The 27,322-nt window shown below is 49.5% G+C and overlaps 1 protein-coding gene across 1 annotated transcript in view; it reads left to right on the forward strand.

Annotated features, from left to right (window-relative positions):
- LOC125362476 (WAS/WASL-interacting protein family member 1-like) overlaps nt 1–22,951 on the forward strand; it is a 32,652-nt gene extending 9,701 nt beyond the window's left edge. The window contains exon 3 of the mRNA XM_048361314.1: nt 22,856–22,951. Within this exon, the coding sequence (XP_048217271.1) occupies nt 22,856–22,938 (83 nt within the window). The 3' untranslated portion in view covers nt 22,939–22,951. The remainder of the gene's footprint in view (nt 1–22,855) is intronic.
- Nucleotides 22,952–27,322: the final 4,371 nt, after the last annotated feature.

Consider the following 27,322-nt stretch of genomic DNA (forward strand, 5'->3'; position numbering starts at 1 on the left):
CTCCTCCTCAGAAAGGAAGGGGCAGCAAAGACAGGATCAAGTTCCTGGCCTGGTGTGGGGCATGGGTGACCTCCCGCCTCCCCCTGTAGAAAGCAGCTTTCCTGTGACCATGCTGGGCCTGTGCATACAGTACCCTCCATTGATGCCTAGGGGTCCAGTTGGATTGGGGTTTTATTATCCCCATTTCTCAGAGTGGAGACCTGAGGTGCAGAGGTCTTAGGAGTTGGTAGGAGGGGATAGGAGAAGTGGAAGGGTTTATCTGTTGGAGGCAGAAGCGGCTGCCCGCCCTCCCTCCCTCTCTCCCGCCCTCCCTCCCTCTCTCCCTCCCTCCCTCCCTCCCATTGAGTTTTGAACTTAAGGCCTCAAGCTTGCTTGGCCACTTGAGCCAAACTTCCAGCTGGACTTTTTTTTGCTGGTTATTTTCCAGATGGAGACTTTTCTACCCAGCTGGCTTCAAAGCATGGTCCTCAGGTCTCAGCCTCCTGAGTAGTTGGGATTACAGATGTGAGCCACTGGTACCTGGCTCCTCTTTTCTTTACTCCACTGCTCACACCGTGCTCTCACTGGAGACAGGGGGCCTGTGGATGGTCCAGCAGCCCTCCAGTCACCCACCTCTAGGCACGACCCACTGCCCTTTCGGGCCTCACCCTCAGTCACACCCACCAGAAATCTGGTTCCATGTTTGTTTCTTGGGCAGGTGTCCTCTTCCACTCCTCCAGTGTCTCCCTGGTCCCAGGTACCTGGGGTCCTTTCCTCACTCATGGTGTAGCTTAGAGGACTCCCCCGTGGGGGGGGGGTGAGGGTTGGACTCAGTGTCCACATGCAGCAGAATCTTCAGCGCCTGCCTGCTCACCATCCTTCCTGTCCTACAAACTCTCATGCTGCCAGAGGCTCTTTCTCGGGGGTCCTGCATGAGGGCTTTGGCAGACCAAATGGGCTGGGGCTCCTCCCTGTGGGAAGCTCCTCTGGCTCTTCTCTCCAGGGTGATAGCTTCCTTCCTACATTCTCCGATGGGACAGGGCAGGCTTAGAAAGTAGCATTTTGCCAGGCAGCTGGCAGGTCATCTGTCTCAGGTACATCTGGATCCTTCTGTCCTGCTGGCTGTAGGGGTATCTGCAGGGACAGAACCCAAAAGCCAACAGACATGTGTAAGCACATGTGGTTCCTGCCAGCCCCTAAACCTCTGTTCTTGCAGCAACACCAAGGATTGGGTGAGAAACATCCGGGTCCTTTTCTTTAGTCTTGGCAATTGAACATGGCCCCATGCGTGTTAGACTTGAGCCACACCGTGGCCTGTAGGTGGGACCATGAACACAGACTATGACAGAGTCTCCCTGATAAGAAGCAGCAGGATTAGACTCAGCTTCCCTTCATAGGTAGAAAGAGCCATGTGGGGTCATGGTTAAAGCTGGGACACCGGTATCCAGTGCCGTCACTCTCTGGTGGGTGCCATCCTGAACCGTCTGCCTTGGTGCTTCTCTTTGCTTCTGTGTGAAACTAGCTGACAGCCGGGCAGGTGGCTGGGAGAAGGGTGTAGCAGAGGGCAGGAGTGCTGAGTGCTGGGGCAGGGCCTCTGGGAACAGGAGTTCCATGTTGAGCTGTCCTTAGAATATTTTCCCATCAGACCAGTTAAGCCACCTTTGGGTGGGGAGGGGGTACAAGAAGAAGATCCCTCAAGCCTGCCATCTTGGGAGTCCTGCATTGTCTCCTGTCATGGACAGACAGATGGTGCTTTTTTTTTTTTTTTTTTTTTTTTTTTCTGTCCCCTGGCCTCTTGCTCCCTCCTTAGAAGGAAAAAGATTGGATTAAAGACCTCTGAGAGAGGAAATGCCATTGTAAGACAATCCCAGGACCCATTTTGGGGTATGTTTGTCTAAAAAAATGATTTCAAAAAGGCAGCCTTGCAGATGTTAGGAAAGTTTTAGTTTTTCAAAAAAAATTTTTTTTTAAGAAAAATAATTTCTAGCCCGAGTGAGGGGGGAAAGATCAAGAATGAACCATCTGGTCTGATGGAGAGGAGAAAATGAGTTTGCTTGGTTTTCATTTACAGCAAAATATGCGGTGAGTTCGTCTGCAAACGTTAATAGAGACGGGAAGCAACAGGCCTGAGGGGCACTGCAAACACCCAGGCTGAGCCTCCTCCCTGGCAGGGGGCATTATCACATTGGAAAAGGGCAATTTCTAGAGATGTCAGATCACCAATCTCAGCTGCATTAGGACAAATCTCTTTCTTAGAGCCCAGGGATCAACGTGGGAAGGGCGCCTGTCTGCTCTGGAATGTGGGCTCATCTCTGAGCTGGGAGCCCAGGCTGCAGCCAGCACAGGCTCTGTCTCTGCTGTTTACTGCTTAGCAGGGAAGAAGGGAAACAGATGTGTTTGGCTTGAGATGAATGAGGCTCCCATCATGTCTCTGGCTTTTCCAGTGGTTCCTAATTGGTTGGGAGAAACTCTTATAGAGAGGGGAGACGGAGTCCTAGATTAGAAATGGGGTCATAGGTTTAAGTTGAGCACTGCCCAGAGCTTGCCTGGGTGACTTTGGGTAAGCTTTAGCTTTGGGTAAAGCACTAGATCTCTCTGGGCCTGTTTGCCCTCTGTAATACCCAGGCTGGAGAAGAGGGACCCTAAATAAAACCACACCAGGGTGGAGACAAATTATCTTCACAGCTCAGTTCACAACTTGGCCCAGGGAATAGAATGCAATAAGCTGGAGACTGGGCCAGGCTTGACTTGGTTGTTTCTCCGTCTCTGACACTCATTCTGGGTTTAAGAAATCTGAGACAGTAGAGAAAATACGCCAGGGGTTCAAGGACCGATGCTGACCATCAGGGGTAGCAGGATACAGCTGGAAGACCTGACTGGCACATCCTTTTCATCTCAGATGCCAGTGATGATTGATTAGCAGGGTCTGCCTTGAGCCCAATGATAGGCAGGTGGGCTGTTTATCCAGGTTTAGCAGGAAGGAGCTGAAGATCGATTATGGATGTTTGGCATGGTTAGAGGAGTGTATATGATGCTAGCGGATGAATTTAGAATGCCTTGGAGATGGTGGGAAGTGACTAGGGATTTGGGTACCTGGGTACTGTGTGACCTAAGGTGATGGGTCTGATTTCAAAACAATCTTAGCTGGATATTTTCCTTTCTCAGAAAGTCTGGTGGGTACTACAGAATTGGACTGCTCCATTGTGTGTGTATGGGGGTGGTAGTAGTGGTGGTGTACATTGAAGTGACTGTTTGGATGATTTTGATATAGTTTCTCCTGGCAGAAAACACTGAGCACAGCCACTGACAGCCTATTTAGGCCTCCATTTGGCCCTTGTTATGGAATGGGTTCCTGGAGTTTGCCCCACAGGGCTATTGACTTTGTGCGTCATCAGTGAATCCTCAAGAATTCTGGCTAGTGGGCTGGAGATATGGCCTAGTGGCAAGAGTGCTTGCCTCGTATACAGGAGGTCCTAGGTTCAATTCCTCAGCACCACATATACAGAAAATGGCCAGGAGTGGCGCTGTGGCTCAAGTGACAGAGTGCTAGCCTTGAGCAAAAACAAGCCAGAGACAGTGCTCAGGCCCTGAGTCCAAAGCCCAGGACTGGCCAAAAAAAAAAAAAAAAAGAATTCTGGCTAGTGACAAAAATTAATGAGGTGCACCGCCCAAAGGTACAGGATGGTAGCTCATAGGCCACATCTAGCTGAACAGGTGGTTTTGGCGGGGGAGGGGGACAATTGTTTGTTTTGTATTTCCAGTACTGGGGTTTGAACTCAGGGCCTAGGGGTTTTCCCTTAGATTTTATTGCTCAAGGCTGGTGATTTGCCTACCACTTTGAGCCACAGTTCTACTTCTAGCTTTTTTTTTTTTTTTTTTTTGCCAGTCCTGGGCCTTGGACTCAGGGCCTGAGCACTGTCCCTGGCTTCTTCTCGCTCAAGGCTAGCACTCTGCCGCTTGAGCCACAGCACCGCTTCTGGCGGTTTTCTGTATATGTGGTGCTGGGGAATCGAACCTAGGGCCTCGTGTATCTGAGGCAGGCACTCTTGCCACTAGGCCATATCCCAGCCCTACTTCTAGCTTTTTTGGTGGTCAATTAGAGACAAGAGTCTCATGGACTTATCTGCCCAGGCTGGCTTCCAATTGCAATCCTCAGATCTCAGCTTCCAGAGTAGCTAAGATTACAGGCCTGAGCTACAAAACACCTGCTTGCCCAGGTGTTTTGTTTAGCAGGCACAGTGTTCCTTTCACATTGACTTGGTGGGAAGTGAAACTCAAGCCTGGCATCTGTGTGCAATTCCACTCTTTGGTGTATACTCAGCTAAAGCGCCCCCAGATGTGTTCCACAAAAGGCACAGTGAGAATGCCTGGCTTAGTTATCCACAGCAGGCAACATCTGGGCCAACCCGGTGTCCACAGACAGCAGAACCTAAGGGAGCGGTGGAGTCCCACCAGGGAGTGTGATGTAGCCACGAAAATGAGTGAGCGCTGACTGCAGCCAGAGGTCTCTCAGCACCTGCATGTCACATATGAGAAGACGCCAGACACGGACCAGTGTGCACCAACCGATTCTCTGTATACAGAGTTCAGAATCAGCAAAGTGAATCCACAGTGTGGATGTGGAAACAGTGATTGCTTGTGGGCAAGGCCTGCGTGGGGACGAGGGAGTCTGGAAGAGGTGTGGGGGAGTTCCTGGGTGCCCCCCAGTGCACTGGTTCTAGTACTGGTTAGATGGGTAGGTGTGGGTTGTGGCCACAGGTGCACCTGGGCACTTCAGACCAGGTGCTTTTTCTCTCTGTTACACGTCAATTGGGAAAGTCCTTCGAGAAACACAGAAAGCACAGCTGAGTCAAATTGGCTGAAAAGTGGGAGAGGGAGCGTGAGACTGAGTGGGTTTGCTTTTCCTGATTAATGGGGTGTTGCGCGAGTCTGGACTCTGGTGTGGGGTGCAGTGGCCACCTCCTTTCAGATGGAGCCGGTCAAGGCTAGAATTTGACTGCACCTCCAGTTTCAGCTTTTTGCTGGTTAATTGGAGGTAAGAGTTCTGAGGATTTGTTTGTCAAGGCTGGCTTGAAACCATAAACAATCCTCGGATCTCAACCTCCTGAGTAGGATTATAGGCATGAACCACAGATGCCCAGCTAGCTTCAGGGTGTTTGTTAGAGTATAAAGTAGGGATGAGTAATAGGCAAAAGGAGAGCGATTAGGGAAATAGGGAGAGACAGCAACCCCACGTCCCCAGTAGAGGTGCCACCCCACTTCTTCCTGAGGACCCAGGTAGTGAAAACCCTTTTCCAAGAAGCTGGGAAGCAGAGAAAATGGCACAGGTAAACGCAAAGCTCATGGTGACCCCAGAGCAGACCCTGGAACAGAGTGGCAGTGGGGACAAGTGCCACCCCTGATCCCCTTTGATGGGGGGATAGTAACCCAGTCAGCTGCAGAGCAGCTATAAAAAGTGGACCCCATGAGCTTGCAGGGAGCTATGGATTTCCAGATCCCACTTCTCTCTTACAGCATGCCCATGGTACTCACCTGAGCTACACTTGCCCACCCTCCTCAGCCTGCCTGGGGACCCCCCTCCAGCTGGTTGGGGAGACTCCATTGGCAGGAAGCAGTCACTAGGTGTGACCTTGGCTTTGCCACTGTTGGGATGGGAGATCGAAAACCCATTCTCTGGTTCCTGGCAGCACTACCTCCCTGATCTAGCCCTGGTTATCCAGGCCCAGCGGCACCCAAGGGCAGACCCTTGCTACAGGTGTCCAAGGTGAGATGCCCAGGTGAGCAGGCCATGGTGTCCGGTAGCCATGCAGGTGAGCATCTGCTCTGCCTGCTGCAGTAGCAGCTTCTGGGGTGCACCAGCTCCCTGGTACCTTCCATCTCCTTCTAGCCCACTGTGGCCAGGAGCAGCCCTGCCTCTAGGAGATGGTCCTTCATCTGGAAAATGGTTGCACATGTTACTTGCCTGGCAGGATTGCTGCTGGGGGTGAGCGGTGGGTGCTCCTGTTCCAGAACCCACGCTTGGACTATGAGTGAGCACTGTTGTGCTCTTAGGTTTGGAGGAAGCACCAAGTGGGTGGGGCGGGGGGAGCAGTTGAGTTGAGGTAGAAAGGATGTGGTTGGAACAGCCTCTTTGCCTCAGAACAATCTGTTTTGATTTATTCTACTGTGGGAATTTGACAATGGCCCAAATGCTTTTCCTCCCTTCCTTTATCTTTCCCTCCCATCCCTCCATCCCTCCTTCCCACTTTCCCCTGCCTCCTTCCCTCCCTCCCTCCCTCTCTCCTTCCCCCTTCTTCCCTGCCTCCCTCTTCCCACCTTCTCTCCCTTAGCACTTGGATTTCCTCTCCCTCAGTCACTCACATCTCTCTGCCTCAGTTAATCTACTCACTTACCTTCTTATATCCAACTGAAGTGCAGATGCCCCCCTCCCTGACCCTGGCCAATTTTCCCTTGCACCTCAGAGGCTCTGATTCCCAATGGATACCCACACGCACCTCTTCCCACATACTGGGCCACGCGCTTACTCGACCTAACCTCCTTCATACCTGCAGCGTTGTGAGGTCCTCACTTTGTCCCTTTTACCAACTGGCTCTCTGGCTGCTGTGCACTGTAGGCCATCCTCGAATCTCTCTGGGCCTTGGTTTCCTTGCTCTTTAGAGAGGCCGAGGTACTGCTCTCCATTTGGAGAGATCAGCACTTTCCTGTGTGGTGTCTCAGAGGGACGGAGGTAGGGCCCCTTGGGTATATTCTGCTCTGAGACTCTGCCAGTGGGTGGATTCGATCTCATTAGGCAGGCCATGTGCCAGCCTGGGATGGCATTTGCTACAGAAGATTCATCATTTCATCCCAAGCAAGACAGAAGACAGTGGAAGAATCAAGGTGGCAACTCTCACCTGGATTCAGAGAGGATGTGATTGCAGTAGCTGTGGTGTCCATTCTTCTTCCACCTTTCGGGGTCTCAGCTGGGTGACTGAAATGGAGGCAGTGGTCATGTTCACTGTGAAGGGTGGTGGTGGTGGTGGTGGTGATGGTGATTATGGAAATCAAGACAGAGCCTAGTTTCCTGCACAGATTGCCAAAAGCATTACTCCATTCTGGTATCTCCCTTCCTCTCTACAAAGTTCCAGGCAGAAAGAAAATTGGATTTCATAAGAACTTTCTGCCTCACATACAGTCCTGTTGGATCCTTGCAAGTACCTGACAGGATAAATTGGGGGTAACATTTGCATCTTTGGGATGGTAATCTGAGGTCCAGCAGGACTGTCAGGGGTGTGGATCCAAGGTGGATCAGGGTATATCCCTGGGAAGACCATTCTTTTCTGTTTGCAATACTGAGGATTGAACTCAGAACTTTGCACATGCTGGACGGGCTCTCTACCACTTGACCCATACCTCCAGCCCTTTTTGTCCTTAGTTTGTTTTTCAAATAGCGCCTCGCGCTTCTGTCTGGACCCCACTTTGGGCCTTGATTTTCCTGCCTTGGCCTCCTGGCTAGTTGAAATGATATTTATACCCTACCACACTAGGCCTTGAAGTTTAGTGTGTGTGTGTGTGTGTGTGTGTGTGTGTGTGTGTGTGTGTGTGTGTTTTAACTGTACTGGGATTGTATTCAGGGCCTTGTGCTTGCCAGACAAGCACTTTACTACTTGAGCCACACCCGTCTGCTGTCTGATTTCTTGAGCAGAACTGTTGACCAGTAAACTATGCAATCCTGAATGGCCCAGTGGGGCTAAGTTGTAGTAGAAAGACAAGCTTTGAAGCCAGGAGTCTTAAGTTTTGGTTCTGCTCCGCTACAAATTCTTAGTGGACCCAGGGCTGGTCCCTCCCCTCTTGAGACTGTGCTAAACCCTGTGTAAAATAGAGAAGCACCAGCTGGGGCTCAAGAGCTCTTCCAGACAGTGTCCTGTGGCTGGGGTTAGGCTTGAATCCCTACTCAGAAGCTCTGTGGCCCTGGACAAGATACTCCACTTCTTGGATGCCCAGTGTCTCCTTTTGCAAAATGGAGAGAAACCCAGAACCAATTCCATAAGGCAGCCACGAGGACCAACCTGAAGGAGGTGTGGTCCTGGGGGCCCTGTAAGTGCTTCTAGAGTGTCAGCTGTCGCCGTGGCTCCCTGGTTCATCTCAGTACATTCCCTCTTTGAGGATGTGGGCTTGCTGCCCAACACAGACTGGACAGCGCCAGTCCAGAGTTAGAGAGACTCAACCCCAGGACATGTGGACATGGGTTACTATGATGCCTTACAGACCACTGGCCACCAGACTGTCTTCTTCAACACTCCAGATCCCACTGCAGAAGGGGCCTGGCCGGAGGGTGCCTGGCTGTGTTTGATTTCACTTGCAGCCACAGAGCTGAAAGCCAGTCCTACGTGGAATGTCCAACTGTGAATTTGCTCACACTGAAGCCAGTTGGGGGGACACTTTAGTGTCTCCAAGGAGCTCCTGGGGAACCCTTTCGGAAAACCAAAGCCCATCAGCTAACAGATAATGCCGAGATGCAGGAGGGGCTGTAACTCGCCTGGATGGTTTTCATGCTGCTCCCTTGCCTTCCTCACCCGCCAGCTCGCCTGTGCTGCTTCCAATGGCCACTGCTAATTAATCACCTAGAGATGCAGCTCTCAGTATTGACACTCACTCAGCAGCTGGCATTGCTGAGTTACTCTCTCCTCTGTCTTCTTCACAGTCACAGTTAAAGGCCTGATAAGTAGTTACCATATTGGTAAGACAAGGAAAATGAGACTTTATTTGGGAGCTTTGTTTATTATTATTATTAGTAGTAGTCAGTAGCTGTACAAAGAGTTTAAAATTCCATGAATTAGTTTAAGAGTGCAATGCTCCTTGGTCAGTGTTACCCCTTCCATCATTCTCACCCCCCCCCATTTTCTACTTCCCATCCCTACCCTCAAGTTGAACTGTTCCATTTTTACATAATGTACATTGAATGTAGTGACTGCCTTTGCTTACCCTCCCTCCATTTTTTTTTTTTTTTTTTTGGCCAGTCCTGGGCCTTGGACTCAGGGCCTGAGCACTGTCCCTGGCTTCTTCCCGCTCAAGGCTAGCACTCTGCCACTTGAGCCACAGCGCCGCTTCTGGCCGTTTTCTGTGGTGCTGGGGAATCGAACCTAGGGCCTCGTGTATCCGAGGCAGGCACTCTTGCCACTAGGCTATATCCCCAGCCCCCCTCCCTCCATTTTTGTGCCCCCTCTTCCCTATTTGGGAGCTTTTGAAACGTGAAATTTACCCAAACAATCCTGTCTGAATCTGCAGGTGTTTGGAGGCCTCAGAAAATATAGTTGACAAAATAAAATAAATAAACATGGTGACCAGAGTGAACCCACCAATGAATTAATTCTGGAGAATTCCATGTGAATGTGGCATCTCTCCCTGTGCCCTATGTTTCCCTATGTTTGCGGCCCTCACCCCAATTTGGTCTTGTAGACCAAGCAGCCTTCTCAAAAGACTAATTTCTACCTGATGTTAGCCATCAGTGGCCCACCCACCAAAGGGAGAGATTTGTGAGAATCAGTAGGTGAGGGTCTCTGGCCAGGACCCCACACCTGCCACAGGTGAAACGCTCCAACGAACAGGTGATGTGGGTCAGAGTGGCAGATGGACTTGGCCAAAGCCACATGGTGAATTAGAGGCAGAGCTCCAGGTTTCTAAGCCTGGGCCCTTTCCAAGGCCCTGGGGCACTTGTTGGCTGAAGAGGAATCGTCCTTAACAGTCCAGCCCCTCATCTCTCTTTCCCTCCCTCCCCCTCCCTCTCTTTCCTTGCTTCTCTCTATTTATTGACTTTTAGTGCTGGTACTGGTCCTTGAACCCAGGCCTCACATTCTCACTTTGCTTTTTTTTGCTCAAAACTAGCCCTCTACCACTTGAGCTGTACCTTCTTTTCTGGCTTCTGGCTGGTTAATTGGAAATAAGAGTCTCACAGACTTTTCTGTCCAGACTGGTTTCAAGCATGATCCTCAGACCTCGGCGTGAGACACCAGCTCATGTCCTTTGCTTCACAATGCAGGTATCAGCCGGCTCTTTGGTGTAGGCACAGAGAGGCAGTATGAGTTCTTTATCAGTGCGGCAGCATGGTCAGAGCAGGTGGAGTGGTGCCCAGAACATTCACTGCTGGTCATCTACTGTGTGTCTTCTGTCTCGATGTGCTGGGAAGGGCAAGAGTGCAGAAGACTCAGGCCGCCTGCCTGCCTGCCTGCCTGCCTGCTATGGGGAAGACACATGTGAATGCAATTTCAGGCTGGCGGGGCTCATGCCTGGCTTTCGGCACACTCTGTGTCCTGGGAGTAGGTGGAGAACTCTTGTCTTCTGCGAGCCTGACCTCGGCAGCCAGCAGATGTGTGTATTCTTCCTTCTCCACTTGGGAGGCAGCAGGCATCTGGTAGGGTGGGTGAGAAGTAGGCTCAAGGGCTCCAAGCTTTCTGATTGGAGGAATAGTTGCCTGTGTTCCTATTTCCACATGTGAAGAGTGGAGAGAGGAACCATGTATCTCATAGCAGGGAGAGAAGACCTAATGCAATTGTCCATCCTGTAAATGCTTCGAAAGTGCCTGATAGAGCCTGGTACCACGACTGACGCCTGCAATCCTAGCTATTCAGGAGGCTGAGATCTGAGGATTATAGTTCAAAGCAAGCCTAGGCAGGAAAGTCTGTGAGACTCTTATCTCCAATTAACCACCAGAAAACTGGAATTGGCACCGTGGCACAAAGTGATAGAGTGCTAGCCTTGAGGGACAGTACCCAGGCCCTGAGTTCAAGCCCCATGGCCAAAAAAAAAAAAAAAATGCAGTAGCTCACACTAGTAATCCCAGCTACTTGGGAGGCAGAGATAGGAGGAACACACACACACACACACACACACACACACACACACACACACACACACACACATTGAGGCCTGCCTGGGCAAAACACCAGCAAAATCTCTTCTAAAGAAGAACAAGCTGGGTATAGTGACAAACATCTATTGGGGCCTGGGCAAAAAGTTAGCAAGACAGTATCTTACAAACAACACAAAAGGACTAGAGATGTGGCTCAAGTGATAGAAGGAGACAAGCCTGAGGCCCAGAATTCAATGCCCAATATGGCTGAGATACTTGCCTGTGGGGAGCAAGTAATTTATATTAGCTATTAGTTTGAAGAATCCTAGAAAAGAGAATGCATTTGCATTTAGCAATAGTATTTATGACCCCTTCTCTTTTTCTGATTATAAAACTCAAACATATGCCAACTTCCTAATGACATACATTTGCCTGTATTTTTTCACTTTTTCTTCGTGTGTGTGTGCACACGTGTGTGCACACGCCCACGCAAGTGTTCCCTGTTGTTAAGTACAGTGTAAGAAGGGCCATTGTTTTGGCCTCAGCATCTACACCAGACCCCATCAGGCCAATCAAAATGGAGTCACTTGTGCTAAGGTTGTATATACCAGTCTGAAACCTTCACTGTTTACTGGTGAGATTGGACTGTCTGGGGGTTGGTGGAGGGGAGGGTAGTCAAATTCCAGATGATACCTTTAGCTGGGGTGATAAGGAAGCCTCTCTGCTTTAACTCAAAGAAAATAACTTTAAAACACCTAACCTTCTTTTTTGTTCCTTGCTTCAGCCTTTCCCACTGTGACCACCCTCCTCAACTTCTGCTCAGCTCAGCAGGGCTCTTCTGCTTTATAGCTGGGTGTTGTATGGTTCGTGAATGGCTGGGTAGCCAGTGAGATCTTTGACTCAACTGGTATTTTATTTTTTGTCAATTGGTGTATGTATGTACATGCATGTGTATGCAATACGTACACATATTTGTGTGTATATATACACACATATATAAATATAATCATATGTATAATTGGGCATATGTTGTCGGTATAAAATTGAGAAAAAAATTAAAACCAGGACCCGAGCATAAATCTAGAATAAATGGATCCAAGACTGGTGTGATTCATTAGTAAATGAGCCCCAGGAAGTTGGGGTGGGTCTAAGAACCCAAAAAACTGGGAGGTACAGGCACTTGGATGGGAAATAAGGTCGGTGAACAGGTTAGAAGCTGGTTAGTACTGGTATGGGCTGAATAAACCATAACCTTGGAGATGGTCTTTTTTTTTTAAAGAGCAAAACAATCTATATGTTTATGTAACAGTTCATTCCTTTATAATCTATCTCACAGTCCATTTGATCCCTGGGTGGGCTTGCTAAACACTTCAAAGTTTCTTTCTCTCTCTCTCTCTCTCTCTCTCTCTCTCTCTCTCTCTCTCTCTCTCGTGTCTGTGTGTGTCTGTGTGTCTTAGTACTGGGCCTTGAACTTAAGGCCTCCAGATCTTGTTAAGGCTTTTTCTCTCAAAGCTGGCACTCTAACATTTGAGCCATACTTCTACATCTGGCTTTTTGCTGTTTAATTGGAGGTAAGAGACTCTTCTCTCTCTCTGTCTCCATCTCTCTCTTTACGCCTGTATTGGACCTTGAACTCAGGGCCTCCAGATCTTGTTAAGGCTTTTCCCTCAAGGCTGTCTGTCACTCATCACTTGGGGGCACAACTTCACTTCTGACTGTTTAGTTGGAGATGTGTCTCTCTCTGTTTCTGTCTGTCTTCCAGGCTGGCTCTGAACCTAGCTCCTTGAGTAGCTAAGATTACAGACGTGAGCCACCAGTGCTGGCTTGAATCCTTTTTCTTAACAGTATCCTTTCTAATCTTACACTACAAAACATTGTGTGCCTCGCCTCCCACACTTAACTACAGTAGCTGGTGAGTTAGGTTTGAGGAAGGGCCTAGAGCTCCTTGGAGGCTCTGAGTAGCTCATAAACTCCACTCCACTGATTACCCCCCACCCACCATGACACCGGCCCTTCTGGGGTCCCTGGGCAGTCACTTATTGTAGTCACAATCATAGCTATTGTCAAATCTCTCCATCTTCCTCTCCCCCTTCCCACCCCTCCCCGTGCCCTCAGCTAGACAGAGCTGCTAGAGTTTGGGAGTTTGTTGGTTCTATGTCTCCCTAATCTGGGATGCAGATACTCAGGGTGACTCACTGCAGAGAAGCCCCTGAGCTAGTGCACAGAGAAACCTGGTCTGGTCACAGAGGGAGGAGCCCATATGTCAGGGACCCACGGGGGCTCATCTCAGGAACTCTGCCTTGGAGTAAAGACGCCTCCAACTTCCGGGCAGCGTGATAGCCATTTTCACCACCCCATCCCCAAATCTGCCATTTACTGAGTTTGGAAGCTGTGCACACTCAGCCTAGAAAAAATTCCCTCTGGTCTCTTCTCTTAGGACTCTTGATGGAGCTATCTGGGCTCCTAACTTTCTTAATCAAGGCTCTCGAAGGGATAAAAAGTTGCTTGCTGTGTGAAGCTGGGGGAAGGAGGAGTGTGACTGGAAGGATTAATCTCCAGCTATGAATTTTAAAGGCTGTCTGGCTGCTGGAGTTAGGGAAATCCCATCAAAATGCTAATGGCTCTGTGGTTCACACCCCCCTCTCACACAGGCCCAGCCCCTTCTCTGTATTAGAATGTATGTGGACTTCAGCAGGGGAGAATTACAAAGAGTTGGGGTGGTACCATTTGTGCAGATTCCGCAGCCACCCAGTAGGTTATAAAGGCAGAATTAATAGCCCCAGCAGCGGTGGAGAGCTGTGGTTGGCCACAGGCTGAGCCCTTCCCTCCGCATTAAGGTTTAAGTTCTCAGCTTTCCATTTCCTTGCAGGGGTGGAGGGGAAGAAGGGGGGAAAGGCAGTTTAAAACAAGTCTACTACCATCCTGTGGCTCTTTAATCCTTCTCCCAGAGGCTGAAAGCCTTAGGATATGGTCTAGTCTAATGTGAAGACTGTGCTTTGAAGCCCAGGGCCAGCACCGAGCTGGGTCTTTGTTTCTGATGCTTGTGCCAGACCTGTTAGTTCCAGCACTGGGCTTGAACTCAAGGCCTGAGCCTTATGCTTTAGCCTTTCCTACCTACTCAGGGCTAGTACTCTACCACTAGAGGCATGGCTCTACTTCCAGCTTTTTATTTATTTATTTTTGCTGGTTAATTAGAGATAAGAATCTCATGGGCTTTTTCTGCCCAGGCTGGTTTGAGCCACAATTCTCAGATCTCATCCTCCTGAGTAGCTAAGGATTTCAGCTTTGCCCTGTGATTCTAGACCCTAAGTGTCTTTGCTCCCACAACTTTGAGTTCAGAAATCTTCCCAAGGGTCTCTGTGGGAAGGTGGACAGTTTGATATTGGACAGTCTCCCCCAACCCCCTATTTAGGCTGGGCTGCTTGGTGCCATGCCTCTCAAGGCATTGCCTGCAAAGTCCTGGGTCTGGTTCTCCCTTGCCGGGCTCAGCTCTGTAGCTGTGGACACACATCCTCTCCCTCTTTCTTGTGCCAGTGCAGAGAACAGCGGCCTCTTGTTAGATGTGGGATGTGAAGGACTTGCCTCTCCCCTCTGGGCCCAATCTTTTTATGTGTCTAGAGATGGAATATGAATGGTTGACTCCCATCTTATTCCCCTAGGTCAAGCAAGACACCAGGTATGTATGAACCCGCGTGACTACATACATGCCTGTCCGCAGGCAGCTTATTCCAACCTAGGCCTGGCCAAGGATACTGCCCTTGGCCCCCAAGAGACCATAGCCCATTTTTAATATTCTGCTTCCTCGTTAAGCCCCGTAGAAACCCAGCCCCAAATCCAGTCCCTCGCACAACCTCCAAACCCACAGGAAAGTCTGTGCCCCTCGTGGCAATAAACAGTCCTCACCGGTTGGCAGTTGAGTCCAGCTGATTCCTTTTTCATTCTCCTCTACTTTCCTAACATGGTGCCGAAACTCAGGAGAGGAAAAGCACCAGGAGCAACTGGATCCCCTCTACTCACCTCAGGTATTACATTGATTTCTTCAGGCAAATGGCATGTTGGGAAAGGTGTGCCATTTAGAACCCGGGGACAGGGTAGAACCCGGGGACAGGGTAGAACCCTTCCAGACTCTACCTGTAGGCATAAGTCCTTTAAGTGGCTGGGGTTTCCAGGTCCCTCTGGTGCTGGATGCCTACCAGGCATGCCCAGGAAGAGTGAGCCAAAGCTGACTCCGTCAGAACATTTGTTTCTGTGATGTTTCCTCTATGACCAGCTAGTCATGGTGTCATTTCATAGACAGGATAAATCAAGTTAGTGCTCCCCTTGCTCGCAAGAGGAATCGGCGTGGAGGTTCTGAAGATTGGCCTTGACCTGGCTTTCCTTGTGGCAGGAAGGCACCATCGGATAGGACAGAGCAGGGCAGAGGCTGTGTTCTGCTTGCTGATGGCCCCATGTCTCAGGCCACAGGCCGGGCATTCTCTTTCCTGCTCAGCTTGGCTATGTATATGAGGCAGGTATACTCAGGAGGACACTAAGAGATGCTGGCTGGCGTATGCCATCATCTTCAGAAAAGCCCCAGAGCAGATGGGAGATGAGGGGAGAGGATGATTAACAGCAGGCGCATCGAGAATAAACAGCTCCAGTGCAAATTTATGGAGTTGGTACATCTCTTTCTTCCCTGATCCTTCCACCCCCACCCTCAGGCCACCAAGAGCTAATGAGCTGCGATTGGGAGGCCTGTGCCCTCTGGGCGCACCCTTGGGATCCTCGCTGGCAGTGCCTGGAGCCCGCTGTACTATGCCCAATTACATGCAGGGATGGGCCCTCCTGTCCCTGAGCACCAGCGCACCTCGCTCTTTTGTGAGCGTGCCATGGTTCCGGACCTCAGCCCCATGGAGACCCTGGGGCACAGTTAGGAGGCTGATTTGGGGACTCATTATGGGAATGGAGTGTGATGTGGCTGAGTGACAGGGTGGGGCTGTAGGAGCCCCCTCCCCCTCTCCTTCCTCTTCCATGGAGAAGTGTGCAGGTGGAGGGGCACATTGAGGACTCGGTTGTGCTCAGTACTCAGGCAGCTTCATTAAGAGCTGACAGGAGGCTGGTGAGATGCAGGGCACAGCAGGAACCTGTCCTGAGCCTGCCTGGGCTCTGAGCCCTCCCCACCCCCTACACCAGCTCCCTATGTGGCTATTTCAAACAAAGCAAAACAAAGCCCTGGCTTTGCTCTGGAGCCATCTAAGGCAGAGCTTTTATCTGTCAACAGTCTTGCATCAGACTGGCAGGGGCCCAGCCTGGGTTCTGTGGGCTGGCCTGGGTGTGCCCGGCGGGAAGGCTCAAGGCTGAGCTATATCCAGATATTATTCTGCACCTAGAACTTAGGATTCTTCCCCTGGGGAGAAGACCAAGAGTTCTTGTGGTCTCAGGATGTGTTGTAGATGTAGGGTGGCTGGGCTGGGGAGTGTGCAGCCAGGGAGAGAAGATGGAGAGGAAATGGAGAAGGCGGGGTGGGGGGGGGAGGAGAAGGAGGGAGAGAGGGAGAGCAAGCGATCCTCACCACCCTCCCCTCCCATTTCTCATTTCCTTGTTGCCTCTTCTAGGCAGCTTTCTTCCTCCTCTGGGGAGAGGAGAGCACCCAGAGACTAAGGCAGTGTTCCCCAACATGATCTGGGAACCATGTTGGAACGGTTGGAGAATCCAGCTGTTGTGAATTAGGTATTGGCATGTGAACTGGGTGTAGCCACATCTGTTCTTCATGGAGAAGCCTCAATGAGGCCAGGGAGGCCCGAGGAGTGTAGGTTGGAATTACTGATCCTACCCTTACCCTTCTCCCACACCTTTTGTTGTTTTTGTTGGTGGTGGTGGTGGTAAAATATATATAATACAAAATTTTTCACTTTGATTACTTTTGAGTGTGCCGTTAGGTGGTGTTCATGTAGGTACATAATGTTATAAAACCATCACCACCGTTCATTGCCAGAAGTTGTTCTGTTTCCATTAATCTGTAACTCTCCAGCCAACGATAAACATATTTCTCTCCTTATTTCTTTAGATAGGCTTTAATTGCTCTGCGGTATCTCATAAAAGCAGAATCCTAATAATTGTCTTTTTTTTTTTTTTTTTGAGACTGGCTCATTTCACTTAATGTTCATGTCCTCAGGGTTCATCCATGTTGAAATGTGTCGGAATTTCCTTCCTTTTGAAGGCTGAATGATATTCCACTGTATGGATCTACCACATTCCAGTCACGTATCTGTGGACATTGGCATTGCTTCTGTGTTTCTGCAGCTACGGACAATGTGACTGTAAATCTGGTATACCAATACTGCTTTGTGACCTGCTTTCAGTTCTTCTGTGTCTATACACAGAAATGAAATTGTTGCATCAGGCAGTCCATTTATTTTCAACTTTTTTTTAATGCTGTCTCCCCACAGTGAGCATACCATCTTATATTCCCACAAGCCCAGGAGTTCTCATCCTTGCCTTGTTCTGTTCTGCTTGTTGTTGATAGTAGCCATTGGAATGGTATTGAGGTGGTAACAGGTGCTCTGCCAATGAGCTTATACCCTGGTGCAGTTGCTTATTTTTGTTGTGTTTTAAGAGTTCTAGCTATAACCCGTTATCAGATACACAATTTACAATTTTTTCTTGGTTGCTGGAACTCAGGGCCTTGTGTCCTCCCTCAGCTGGCTCACTCATGCCTGATGCTATGTTACTTGAGACTGAAGAGTCCAGCATTTTGCTGGTTAATTTGAGAATGGAGTCTTGCAGACTTTTCTGCCCTGGCTAGCTTTGAACTGCAATCCTTGGATTGCAGCCTCCTCAGTAGCTACGATTACATGCATGAGCCACTGGCATCCAGCTTTTGAATTCTCAATTACCTGGATCAGCCAAGGCCAAGGCAAGAGGAAGCCTGGGTCTTTTGTTCCTGGAGGGGCTCATCTTGTTGACCCACAGACAGAGCAAGTGGTGAGATGAGGCCAATTTGTGGCTGACAGTTTTTACCATGTGACCTCTATTCAGATCTACAAAAAGATTAAAGCGAGGGTCTTCACAGCATAAAAGTCTCTATCTCTCAGGGTCTAACAAAAGTTATATAAGTACTTGAAAGCCACCTAGTCCTTCCGTGATCTCTTTTGACTTAGTTCTACCCTCTCACCATTCTTTTAACTCCATTTGTCCCTCGTCCATCTACCATAACCCATCTATCCATTTCTATGTATCACTCACTCATCCACCTGCCCATCTATTCATTAATCACCTACCCATATATCACCCATTTATACTTCATTTATCCATTAATCATCCATCCATTCTCCATCCATCATCCATCCATCATCCACTCATCCATCACCCATCATCCATGCATCCATCCATGCATCCATGCCAGGGAATACAGTGGAAGAGAAGACACAGTGCTTAGAGCAGAGAGGACAAGTTGGAAGGTAGAGAGGCAGTGGGCTGGCAGAGTAGCAGGGATCTCTGTGCAAAGTAATGGAGCTGATGCCAGGTAGATCTGGGCAGGAGCTGTGAGGAAGGACTTGGGAGAATGACCTGGAAGAGAAATAGCAACTGGGAAAATAGAGGGGTTTGGATGTGGGTATTCAGTTCCCAGGCGGAGCTTATGGTATGTGAGTACACTATTCTGTATGTGTGCAGGGTTGGTGTGTGTGTGTGTGTGTGTGTGTGTGTGTGTGTGTGTGTGTGTGTGTGTGCCAGTTCTGGGGCTTGAACTCAGGGCCTAGGTGCTGTCCCTGAGCTTTTTCGCTCAAGGCTAGTGCTCTATCACTTGAGCCACAGCTCTTCTTTCAGCTTTTTTGGTGGTTAATCAGACATACGAGCCACATGGATTTTCCTGCCTGGGCTGGCTTCAAACCGCAATGCTCAGATCTCTGCCTCATGGGTAGCTAGGATTACAGTCATAAACTACCAGTGCCTAGCCTATGTGCTATATTTGAATTAAAAAGTTAAAAATGGAATTTGAGACTTTGGGGTCAATACTGAAGTGTCTCATCTAGAACCAGGCTTCAGCCAGGACATGAGTGACTCGGCATTTTTCTTATAAATTGAAAACCCAGGCTTCACTTTAGAAGAAACAAGAAGAGACTTTTGGGTCAGACCTTATATAAAGGGCAAAGTTGGCCAATTCTTCATATTTACAATCATTCATTTATTCATTCAGAGGTACTGAGATTTGAACTCAGGGCTTCAGACTTGCTAGGCAGGTGCTCTACTACTTGAACCACCCCTTATCCATTTTTTGCTTTTTACTTGAACCACACTGTACCTCTTTTTTTGCTTTTAGTTTGTTTTTCGATATGGTCTTGTGTTTTTGTGTAGGCTGGCCTTGGACTTTGATCTCCTACTGCCCCCCTTTTCCCTCGGCCCCCCCACCTCCCAAGTAGTTAGGATTATAGGCATGAACCACCACCCCCAGCTTTACCACCCATTTATTAAGTGATCAGTGTATCCAATGGATATTTAAGTCACCACTTTTTTTTTACATTTTAATATCTCAGAAACCTGTCTTGCAGCATCTACAGACTTGTGTCATAGTTAATTAAATTAATTGACAGCCTTAGGTATACTGAAAATTATAGTGATTGTGATCTACAGAGTCTCCTATTTAAGTGTTCCCTTCTGTGGGCCAGGCCTCTGCTACCTCTGTTTCTCAGTGTGCATGTTTATCAGTGAATTTCCCATCAGCCTCTGCGTTACTAGTAGGTGCACTTGCTCAAGCTGGCCTGTGGAGCCATAAAAAAGCTGGAGTAAGGATTTTCAGCCCATACCACTCCCAATCCTCCGGAGGGGTTGGGAGCCAGGGGGTGGACATGGAGGTAGAAGCTGTGTCAGTCTGGCTCTTGGCTTTCCTTCCCAAAGCCAGAGATGACCAAATATCCATGGCTGGCCACCATCTTGCCGCACAGCCTCCTGATATTTTTCTCTGCCTCAGCAGGAGGAGCTGGAGGCGGGAGGGGGAAGAGGAAGATAGTCCCAGCCCAGATTTCACTCTCTTCATGCATTGGCTTAAATGGGAATTGGGATTAGTGCTGGAGTTTGCCTCTCTGGCAGACTTGGTAATAAGCTAATCCCCTTTCCAGTACCCACTCACGGAGATAGCTTAAGGCCCAGGAGCACCAGACCTGGAAAGTCATTTTGTTAGTGACGGGCCCTGCTTGTACCTGCCTTGAAGCCCACTGCTCCTTCCCAGCATGGCTGCGCCCTTTAATTTTGTTAATGTGTGACATTCACGCAGGCTGTGCCACTGACAGGCCTGCTTGACATGAATACACATTCCGTGCGGTCCCCAGAGCTCATAAAAGCTCATTATCAGTAAATGCAGTGCGTGGCTCAGGCAGGCCTGGGTTCCTCTGAGGGGCCCCGGGCCATGGAGCAGTGGACCTCAGTGGGCCTTGCTCTGTTTCTCTGTCAGTCAAATAACAGACTCCCCCCCCACCCCCCACCCCGGTGTGGGGATTGTGCCTTCAGCCCTGGGTTCAAATGTACAATTAAGACCAAAGGCTTCATCTGCACTGTACTTTATTGTGAACCCATCCAAGTAGAGACTGCAAGGAAACTGCGTCATGAGGGTATCAGAATAAAGAAAGGGCAGAAAGAAGACTCAACAGACCAACCAGCATTGTTCAGGAGTGAAGCCTGGGAAGGGTACACCCAGGTCTCCTTCAGCCCAGCTGAAGGGGAAATGGAGCACCCTCCTTATAACCAGGGCTCTTTAAACATTAGGCAGAAAGAGTGGGGGACACAGATGGAAGGATGCAAGCAGGGTGAGATGAAGGCAGGGTGGGTGAGTGATGTTGTTTGAGGAATTTCAAGGTTTCAGTGGCCTGTGTTAGGAGCATCAGCATCAAATGTAAATTTGGTCTCAGGCTCTCTTCCACAACTGTGGGTCCATTTCTTCAGCAGTAAGGGGAGGGGGAGAAGATTCGTTGAGTTGACAGCAAGGACAGTTCTAAGATATGGCTGTCAGGGGCTGGTGGGTGTTTACAGTTTAAGTCATTTTCTGTTAGGGACTGTGCTGGTGTGGGCCTCAGGGCTCAGAGCCACAAGACTGCCACAGTCCACACGGCCCTAGCCTAGTCGGAAATGAACAGTGGTGTGTTGAGGTACTATGCAGCTGTCAAAAAGACCCAGGAGGCTGGGAATATGGCCTAGTGGTAAAATGCTCGCCTCATATACATGAAGCCCAGGGTTCGATTCCTCAGCACCACATACATGGAAAAAAGCTGGAAGTGGCCTTGTGGCTCAAGAGGTAGAGTGCTAGCCTTGAGCAAAAAGAAGCCAGGGACAGTGCTCAGGCCCTCAGTCCACACCCCAGGACTGGCAACAACAACAACAACAACAAAAAGACCCAGGAAACTGAAAGGGTGCTCATGCTCAGAGGAGATGTGATGGCCCAGACTGGCGGGTCTTATGGTGATGCCTGCTGCTGAGATCCCGTCCGTGTCAAGCCACACTGCACCTGTACCATGTGTGCACACACATGTGACTAGAAACACAGATCTGCATAGGTGGTAAGGGAGAATGCTTGTTCTTTTTTGTGGTTAAATTCAAGTGTGTGTGTGTGTGTGTGTGTGTGTGTGTGTGTGTGTGTGTGTGTACGTGTTCCAGTACTGGGACTTCAGGCCTAGAGCTCTTGCTTACCTTTTTATTTGCTTACAGCTTTTTCGCCCTACCACTTGAGCCACACCTCTCCTTGCAGCTGGTGAATTAGATATGAGTCTTGCCGATTTGTCTGCCAGGGCTAGCTTTGAGTCCCTTAATTCTCAGGGCTTGGTTTCCTGAGTTGTTTGGATTGGATTACAGGCCTGAGCCACCTGCACAGGGCTCTTCAGTTTTGGTGCGGCCCAAGATGCAGGGCCATTGACATGGCCAAATAAAACCAGGCCATGCCTTCACCACTCCCTCCTTCTTGCACACCCGAGGACCCTTGTAAGCCTGGGAATGCTGCCGAGGAGACCTTGAACCCAGTGCCTTGCTTCTTGGCGCAGTGTGGGAGTGGCCCGTGGCCTGAGTCCTAGGGCTTGGTCTCACCCCATTTCAGTGGTGTGACCATGGGAAGGTTCTTTTCCTCCTTCCATCTCAGGGTCCTCATCTCTGATGTGGAGAGACTTTTGTTTTTGTCGGTCCTGGGGCTTGAACTTAGGGCCTGGGCACTGTCCCTGATGAGCTCTTTTGTTCAAGACTTATGCTCTATCACTTTGAGCCACAGCGCCACTTTCAGTTTTCTGGTGGTTCATTGGAGATGAGTCTCAGGGACTTTCCTGCTCAGGCTGGCTTTGAACCATGATCCTCATATCTCAGACTTCTGAGTGGCTAGGATTACAGGCATGAACCACCAGCACCAGCCACTCCCCCTCTCTCTGGTGGCTTTTCTCTCTCCCCTGTGCTGTGACAATCCAGAACTTGGGACTGGGTAGGCTTTGGCTGACAGGTGGAGCCTGGACACAGCGAACTTGACCCTTTTCCCCCAGGGCCTGACAGAGGAGATGGGCAAGAGGGGCTGGACTGATAGCCACAGCCTGAGGCTGAGCTGTTTTTCCCACCTAAGTCCTCTCCTATTACTTATCTTTTCCTGCACAAGTCTGAGAATTATTGGTCTGCTCAAAGAGCCTGCACATTCATTAGGTGATAATTAATTCTCTTTCCCATTTTCACAATTACTTAGAAAGCTTTTTTTTTCCAGCCTGAGGAAACCTAGGGTTCTGCACTAAGTTACTCATATTCTACCTTGAAGCAAAGCACTGCACAGGTTTCCATTTGCAGTGGTTAGTGTCATCATTATATGTACACTGGGCTAGCTGTGGGTTGACTTGGGAGGGGAAAATGGCCCCAGTCCACAGGCCCTAGGGACACTGTCCTTGAATGTTGTGGGCTGGGGGGCTTTATTCTGGCTTTGTGTTGTGGCCTTTGTCTAGCTTTTGCACCTGCAGAGAGGGGAGAGGAGAAACCTCAGAGGTAGGGACCACATCCAAGGAGTTGTGGCCTCGGAAGCCTCATGCCCACAAACCCTTGCCTTTTCTTTTCTGTTTCTAGTTTGTCCTGAAGCCACCAGCTCAAGACCACAGCCAATACCGTGGACCAAAAAGGACAGAGGCCAGCTGAAAGGTATGGCTTAGCAGTACAGTGGGGTGTCTAAGTTCTCTCCTCTCTGGACCCTCTGAGTCCCACCTTCCAAGGGAGAAGACCCTCAAGTCTGTCCCATTAGGTCCTTTCAACCATCCTCTGAGCATAACTCCCCTCTAATCTGTTTGTTTGTTTATTTATTTATTTTTACCAGTCCTGGGCCTTGAACTCAGGGCCTGAGCACTGTCCCTGGCTTCTTTTTGCTCAAGGCTAGCACTCTGCCACTTGAGCCACAGCACCACTTCTGGTCATTTTCTATATATGTGGTGCTGAGGAATCGAACCTAGGGCTTCATGTATATGAGGCAAGCATTCTTGCCACTAGGCCATATTCCCAGCCCTCATCTCTATTTTATAGAGAAAAAGTTGGGGCCACAGGAAAGGTCAGTGACTCATCCAAGGTCACACAACACAGGGTCATATAATTGGGATTTGAAGCCCAAACCACCCCCTACAGTTCTTGTGTCTTTTGGTAATAATTGCTCAAAAATGTCTTGAGAAGAGCCGGAGGCTAACGCGAATAGATCTGCTCTACTGTCTGTCTGCAAGTCTGTTCTCTAAGAAAAGTGGTTAGTTTCTCTCTCCTGTGCCTTCCCTCCTCCCCTGTTGGGTTTTTCATAAAAATCCCTCTGGGACTTGGTTTTCTCATCTTTAAAACTAGGAGTGTCCCGGAAGGAGGATCACGAGTTTAAGGTCAGTCTGGGCTACAGAGTGAAACCCAGTATTAAAATGAAAAGAAAAGAAAAGGAGGGGGCGGGCAGAAATCCTTGGAAAAAAGATCAAGATGATTCTAGAACTCCCCCCATAGTTCCTGGCACCTGTCCCCTGCTCACCCACACACCCTCCACCCAGGACCAGGGTGCATGCTGCGAAGCGCCAGCAAAGCCCCCCAGCATTTCCTGCTTGCCTCAAACCTCTGGCCTTGTCTGCGGTCACCAGTTCTTCAGCCTCTCTCTTGTGGAGAGAAGCTCTGGTAGTCTGGGATTATTTTTGGCTGCAATTCAACACAACACCGGGCTGAGGCCGAAGTGGGCAGTGGCTGGCATGGCTGCCAGACATGGGCAGCGCCCACGTCCCATGACCCCTCCTCTTCCAGCTGTCCAACAGAAACTTATGCACCAGGCAGCAGTGGCCGGTCCCCACATGAAGCGACAGCCTCATGGCAGAGCCTGGCTCCCACCTCGCTCCTGAGTAAGGACAGACTAAAGCAGAGGGAGAAAGTGCGCTGCCTCCCGGCCTCCTCACCGCTACATTCTGGACAAGTTCCCAGGAACACCAGGAAAGCAGCCATGGCTGCTATTCTCAGCCACCTACAGGAGGGACCCTGCAGCCTGACAGTTGTCCCTTCTTGTCCTCTTGGAAACACAGGAGTGTTAATTCCAGGGATGCTGGAACCCCAGCTCCACTCTAGAGCAGTCATTTGCCCAAGGGTGAGTGATTTCATTCCAGCAGTTGTTTTCTTTTGTCTGATCCTGGGGCTTGAACTCCGGGCCTGGGCATTGTCCCTGAGCTCTTTTGCTGAAGGCTAGCACACTGTCACTTTGAGCCACAGCATCACTTCCAGGTGTCTGGTGCTTAATTGGAGACAAGAGCCTCATAGACTCTCCTGCCCAGGCCAGCTTCAAACCATGATCCTCAAGTCTCAGCTTCCTGAGTTGCTAGGATTACAAGCTTGAGCCACCAGTGCTCAGCCCACCCCAGTGGTTTTGTCATCTACAAGATGAACAAATTGCCTTCATCTCATGGGTCCGATAGGACACACACTCCCTGTGTGATCCCATTCAATCCTCGCTGCCACCCTGTGACTGTGACACTGTTGTCAGGTGATCGGGAGTGTGGGTGGCTGCTTTGAATCATGGCAGCCTCTTTGGAGTAGTGAGGCCTCCTGGGATGACCTTCCTGAAGAGGGCAGGCTCTGCAGATGTTAAAAGTGGGTGTTTGTAACAAAGCAGTGAGGTTGCCCTGGAGACACATATCTCTTCCTGTGCATGGTCTAAAAATGGCTGGCAGAGGGGCCTGGCTTGTGTCAGCCTCCTGTCTGACATCCTGTGGGGCTCAGGGCCATCACAGTCTGAGCAGTCTCTCCTGACTGATACATCATCTCCACCACCCTTGCTGGGCCTCTTCAGCAGATCTGATCCACACCCCGAGGTGGGCTTGGTAAGTTGTGTTGGGGGACTGGCACCTGGTGATCATAGATGGTGGAAATGGCTCTGGGCTTTGGGTCAAAGAAGCAAAGAGAGGTGAATCCCAGCCCAGGGTTCCTACCCCAAGACAGCGTGTGGCTGTAGCACTCTGGCACCCCTCCACACATCAAGCAATACCTCTGCACTCACAGTGGCACCCCTGGAGTACTTGGTGGCCCCCACATTGCCCGTGGTGTAACTCATCTGGAATTCTTCACTCAACCTTATATGAGGAGCAGAACTGAGGCAGAAAGGGACATTTGCAGCTGGGTGTGGTGGTGCATGCCAGGGAGGGAGGGAGGGAGGGTGAGAGCATAAGCCAGCACAAAAGCACATTCTCTGTGCATTTCCATCTCACCAAACACCTCTGTGGAGGGCTGGGTGAGAGAAGCCATTTCTGTGAGTACCCTGAGCTCTGACAGCAGAAAGCAATGACAAGAGGGGATCAGTGATGGAGGTCCAGCTGATACAGCAGAGCCCCAATCTTAACTCCAATTTATCCTTTTTGTTGTTCTGATGTTTTTGGTGTCCTAAGAATCCAAGGTCTTGGCGATTTTCTCATGTGTATTCTTCTACAAGTTTGTTGTTTGGGCTCCTATATTTAGGTGGTTGATCCCTTTTGAGGCAATCGTTTGTATACTGTGTGAGGTAGGGATCCAACCCCTTTATTTTTCAGTGTGCGGTCTCTAGGATGAGCACTCTAGCTGTGTGTTCTGACCCTTACCAAAGATGGGATATCAACTCTTTTGGCCAACCAGAACCTTCTTTCCATGCAGTTAGACATGTAATCCTCCACCCCAGAATTAAGCTGTGGCAAACATCTGTGGTTGGTCAGGGATTTTTTTTTAATATGGAATAATGTTCTAAACTGGATAAAGAGCAAGAAGCATGCTTGCTGGCAGGTAGCAAGCATATTTTTAATTGTGGGAGAAACTGCCAAAGAGGTTGTACCATTTTTCATACTCATCAGGTATGTGTGAGAGAGAGAGAGACAGAGAGAGAGACAGAGAGAGAGAGACAGAGACACACACACACACACACACACACAGAGAGAGAGAGAGAGAGAGAGAGAGAGAGAGAGAGAGAGAGAGAGAGAGAGAGAGAGAGAGAAAGTTCTTGTACCCTGTCTTCCCCTGAATGAATGATGACAGAGTTTTGAATTTTGGTCATTCTGCTAAGTGAACAGTGATAGTTGATTTGCATTCACATTCCCTAATGACATGGTGTTGGGCATCTTTTTGTAGACTTAATTGTCATCTGTATATCTTCTTTGGTGAAGTGAGTATTTAAGACTTCTGCTATTTTCTGTGTGCATGTGTATAAGTACATGTGTAAATGTGTGTACTGGGGCTTGAACTCAGGACCTGGGCACTGTCCCTGCACTTGATCTACAGCTCTCTTTCTGGCTTCTTGGGGGTGGTTAATTGGAGCTAAGAGTGTCATAGACTTTCCTGCCCTGTTGGCTTCTAACCACAATCCTCAGATCTCAGCCTCCTGAGTTTCTAGGATTACAGGGATGAGTCACCAGCTCCCATCCTGCCAACAATGCTTAAAACTTCAAATTTCATTTGCTCCTTACTAATATGTAAGAAATCAATTGGCACCAGATGGTCATGGGTTGAAGCCAGCCCAGGCAGGAAAGTTAGCAAGACTCATCTCCAATTACTCAACAAAAAGTCAGGGTGGAGGTGTGGTTCATGTAGTAAAGCAAAAGCTATGAGTGAAAAAGCCATGTGAGATGGAGTTTAGTGATAGAATACTTGTGTTAGGCTCTGAGTTCAAGCCCTAGCACTGGCACATGCACACAAAAGAAAGGAAGAGAGGAAGGAAGGAAGAGAGAAAGGACAAAAGGAAGCAAGCAAGAGGACCAGTATCTCATCTCATGAAACCAGGCTAGTGACTTGATCACCTAGTGTTGTGGCCCAATTTGTACTGCTACAACAGGATTCTGAGGACTAGACAACAAAAAGATGGCAAAATTCCTCCTCCCCCAGTGTAGATGCCGGCAAGTCCAAGGTTTAGATGCCAGATTTAGGTTTAGTATCCCCCAAGGGAGGATCCCTGAGCTCTCAGGTGGCACAAGACAGAAGGGCCTCTTTAAAGAGGGCCTTCATCCTATTGCCCAGACAGGATGGCTTATAGCCTGTCACCTCTTAAAGGTCCCACCTCCTGATACCGTCCCATGGTTGTTA

This window comes from Perognathus longimembris, chromosome 13, assembly GCF_023159225.1.
Source record: "Perognathus longimembris pacificus isolate PPM17 chromosome 13, ASM2315922v1, whole genome shotgun sequence".
Lineage (NCBI taxonomy): Eukaryota > Metazoa > Chordata > Mammalia > Rodentia > Heteromyidae > Perognathus > Perognathus longimembris.